The sequence below is a fragment of the Monoraphidium neglectum genome (genome assembly GCF_000611645.1).
Source record: "Monoraphidium neglectum strain SAG 48.87 unplaced genomic scaffold scaffold05082, whole genome shotgun sequence".
NCBI classification, from domain to species: Eukaryota; Viridiplantae; Chlorophyta; class Chlorophyceae; order Sphaeropleales; family Selenastraceae; genus Monoraphidium; species Monoraphidium neglectum.
This window is the reverse complement of record NW_014008548.1, coordinates 1-3,597: the sequence shown is the minus strand read 5'-3', so window position 1 is coordinate 3,597 and position 3,597 is coordinate 1. Positions and strand designations below refer to the sequence as shown.

Below are 3,597 nucleotides of genomic sequence, written 5' to 3'. Positions count from 1 at the left end.
GGCGGGGACACCGTCGGGGCCAGGGGTGCTTTGCGGAGTGGTGCAGCCCCGCCTCGGCCCAAGGCTGAACAGGGCTGGGGAAGCCGCTGGGCGGGCACACGACAAAATAAGGGCCCGTCCACTAAAACTCAACCTTGGTGAGGTGATTCCCTTGTGACAGTATGCCGTCACTTTTTGGGGGGGGGGGGCTCACCAGGACGATCATGTAGTGGCTCGGGTCGAAGAACCGCGCGTGGCTGGCGTAGCAGCCGGCGCCCGGGCCGCCGTGGAGGAACAGAGCGGGCGCGCCCTTCGGGTTGCCGTGCACTGCGGATTGGGGTGGGGAGGGTAGTGGTTTGAGGCGGGGCGGCAGGCAGGCGGCGTGCTTTTTGGTGCAGATGCGGCGGCGGCAGCGGCGGCGGCGGCGGCGCGTCGCAACGCGGGGACCTCCTCACCCTCGTAGTAGATCGTGTGGAGGTCTGAGACCCGCAGCATGCCGGTCTTGAAGGGTGTAGATGCTGGGTAGAGGCCCCGCAGGCCGTCAACAGGCGAGGCGATCTCTGTGGCGGCCACGCTGGTGCTGCTGGTGCTGGTGCTGGAGCCAACGCTACATAATACCATGCCCCTCTTAGAAGGGACTTCATGCGCGCATCTAGGGCTGCGAGTAGACCCCAGCGCCGCAGGCAGGGAAAGCAAAACGCTGGTTCTACCCCTTGCGAGCGAAACTGCGGCACGCTGGCCCACTGGGCCAGCTGAAAGGCAACCTGGAGGCATCGCTGGGATGCCGTCCGGTGCTGGCTCACGCTGAGAGCACCCTACGGTTCTTGCTGCTGCAAGTGCTCATCCCTTCATCCCTGGATCAATATGCTAGGGTAGCAAGTGCATTCTAGTCCGAATGACAACCGGACGACCAGTGGGTTGGTGCATATCAGCCGCCTGTTGGCAATCCATGTGCCTACTGCGCTGCCGCAGCATGTTTCATCTGACCCCTGAACCCTTCCGTGATGGCCTGCAGCAAAGGGCGGCGCCGCCCTGAAATCGCGTAATGCAGGGGGCACTGCGCGGCCGCGCGCCGGCGGCATCAATCAGCGGAAGCTCCACAGTCGCACCACCCTTGAGCGCCAAGGGGCCGCCGTCCACTGGGGGCATGGAAGACAGCTCTGTGTGCTGTGCTCGTGCGGCTGCCACTTCTCGCGCCCCTGCATTCCCGTCCCTCCCGATAAGATACGCCCAGTCGCGAGTCCCAACGTGACTTACACCGCCGATGAGCAACGGCCGGCGTTGCACAGGCGCTCTGCACCCCGGCGGGATAAATACGGTACTCAAGACAAGCGGTGCCAACTGATTGCGACCGCCACCCCCACCGAAGCTCTACGCGCGCCCCCACCCAGCGCCGCCGAAGTGGCGGCGCGAAAGCAAGTGCGCCCCCACCCCCAAACCCCCCAACAATGGCAAAATGGGCCAGAAGCGCGCGTGTGTTCTTCCAGGCGGGCAGCGCCGCCATGGATCGCACATCATGGCAGGAGGGGCAGTTTTGGATGCGAAAAAGGCTTGAAGGGCGCGCAGCAGCTCGGAAGCTTCTTGAGGGCCGCACGCGCACGCCCACGCGCGGCGCGCCGGCGCGTAGCGTTTTGCGCAGGCGGGAAACAAGGCGGCCTGCTGTCGGCCAAACGCGCAGGCACGTGGGTGCCGCGAAAGTGAGAAAGGATCCCAATCTGGGCCGGCGTCGGCGCCTGGCCAATGTGAGCGCATGTGCGCGCGCACGAAGTGTGAGCAGTGCCGTTTTATCACGCGATGTTGTGTCTGGCGGCTCTTGAGCGGTGTGCACCCACGAAAGCCCCCGCCAGCAGGCCGGCGGCCTCGCGCCGCCGCGCCCTAGAGGGGCCGCTCGCACGGCCGCCGCCCCGCGTGCGCTTAAAGAGTTGCAAATAGACTGGGGGCATACAGATAGAGTGGGCCGGTGGATCGCGGGCGGGCAAGCCCGTCCACGTCCATGGGCATCATCATGATTAGACTGCGCAGCTCGGCACTGGTTGACCGTTTGACCGCGCCGAAAGGAAGCCGCCCCCGCGCGCCGGCCCGGCCGCCGGCCGCCGCGCGCCCCATGCCGCGCGCGGCACGGCTTGAGCAGACCGCCCATGCGGGCGGCGGCGCAGCGGCACGGCGACGGGGCGTCCTGGCGCGCGGTGCAATCAAAGAATCCCAGGCTTAAAAGGGTTTCGTCGGAGGCTTGTGGCGAAAATGTGTAGTTTCAGGGCACGCGAGGGAAGGCAGGGGCGCAGACAAGAGCAGATGAGCTCGGGAGCGCAGCGCTGGGATGGCCGCCGCGCCCTCCCAGCCGTGTGCGCGCGCCGCCGCCGAGCGCCACAGCAGGCACGGCGCGCGTGCCGGCGAGCGGGGCGCGCAGGGGGCGGTCAGAAGTAGAAGGCCCCGCCTGCTGACGGGTCAGCGCCAAGGCCGGGCGGGTCGAGGCCAACGTAGGCCATTTCCCCAACCTGCAGCCCTTGCAGCTGCCCCGAGAGCTGCTGCTGCTGCTGCTGCTGTTGCTGCGGCTGCTGCTGCTGCTGCGGCTGCTGCTGTTGCGCCGCGCCCGGCTGCTGCTGCTGCTGCTGCCAAAGCTGCTGCTGCTGCGAGCCGCCGGGCTGCTGCCCAAAGCCGCCCGCGGCCTGCTGGGGGTACTGCACGACTTGGTACAGCTGACCGCCGACAACCGCCTGCTGCTGCTGCTGCGGCTGCTGCTGTTGCTGCGGTTGCTGCTGCTGCTGCTGCTGCTGCACGCGTGCCGCCGGCACATACTGCACCCCGCCGCCGCTGCCGCCGCCATAGCCCCCCAGCGCGTCAATTTGCTGCCCGCCGCCGACGACGCCGAACATGCCGCCGCCGCCGCCGAGGGTGGTGTATCCGTACTGCTGCTGCCCCTGCCCCCCGCCCGCGTGCAGCGCGGCGCCGCCGAGCTGGTACTGCTGGCCGCCGCCGGCCGCCTGGTACGCCGCCGCGCCCTGCGCCGGCTGCTGCACAGCCTGCAGTACGATCGCGCCTGACGCGTCGACCCCCAGGCTCTGCACGCCCCCTCCGTACTGCTGCGCGTACTGCAGCGTTGCATACTGCTGCTGGTGCTGGTGCTGCTGCTGGGGCTGCTGCACCACCTGCAGCTGCACACCGTCGTACCCGCCGCCGCCGCCGTACATCTGCTGCAGGTACTGCAGCTGCTGCTGCTGCTGCTGCTGCTGCGCGCCGCGCTGCTGCTGCTGCTGCACGGCAAACGCCTGCTGGCCGTACAGCTGCTGCTGCGCCACCTGCTGAGTCCCGGGCTGCTGCGCGCGCCGCAACCCCATGCCAGGCAGCAGCTGCTGCGCCTGCCCGACCCCGCCCGCCCGCCGCGCGGCCTGGGCGCCGTACGCCGCCTGCTGGCCGTACAGCTGGGCCTGCTGCTGCTGCGCCGCGGCAGCAGCCTGCGCCTGCTGCTGCTGGTGCTGCTGCTGCATCTGCAGCATGTACGACTGGACCTGCGTTTGGCGCGCGTTGAGCCCGCCCGCGCCGCCGTAGGCGCCCGGGCCGACCCCGTACGCCCCCGCGCTCGCGCGCCTCTGCTGCGCCGCCAGCCCCGCGCCCGCGCCC

At 69.2% G+C, this 3,597-nt stretch overlaps 2 protein-coding genes across 2 annotated transcripts; both read right to left on the bottom strand.

Moving 5' to 3' along the window:
- Window positions 1–121: 121 nt before the first annotated feature.
- MNEG_15158 (putative proline iminopeptidase) lies at window positions 122–600 on the bottom strand (the record flags this gene model as incomplete). The annotated part of the gene is made up of 2 exons (XM_014036372.1): window positions 122–306; window positions 435–600. The coding sequence occupies 2 exons, from the start codon at window positions 598–600 to the stop codon at window positions 122–124; spliced, it is 351 nt and encodes a 116-aa protein (XP_013891826.1).
- A 1,793-nt stretch (window positions 601–2,393) lies between these two features.
- Window positions 2,394–3,473, bottom strand: MNEG_15157 (hypothetical protein; the record flags this gene model as incomplete). The annotated part of the gene is made up of 1 exon (XM_014036371.1): window positions 2,394–3,473. The coding sequence occupies one exon, from the start codon at window positions 3,471–3,473 to the stop codon at window positions 2,394–2,396; it is 1,080 nt and encodes a 359-aa protein (XP_013891825.1).
- Window positions 3,474–3,597: the final 124 nt, after the last annotated feature.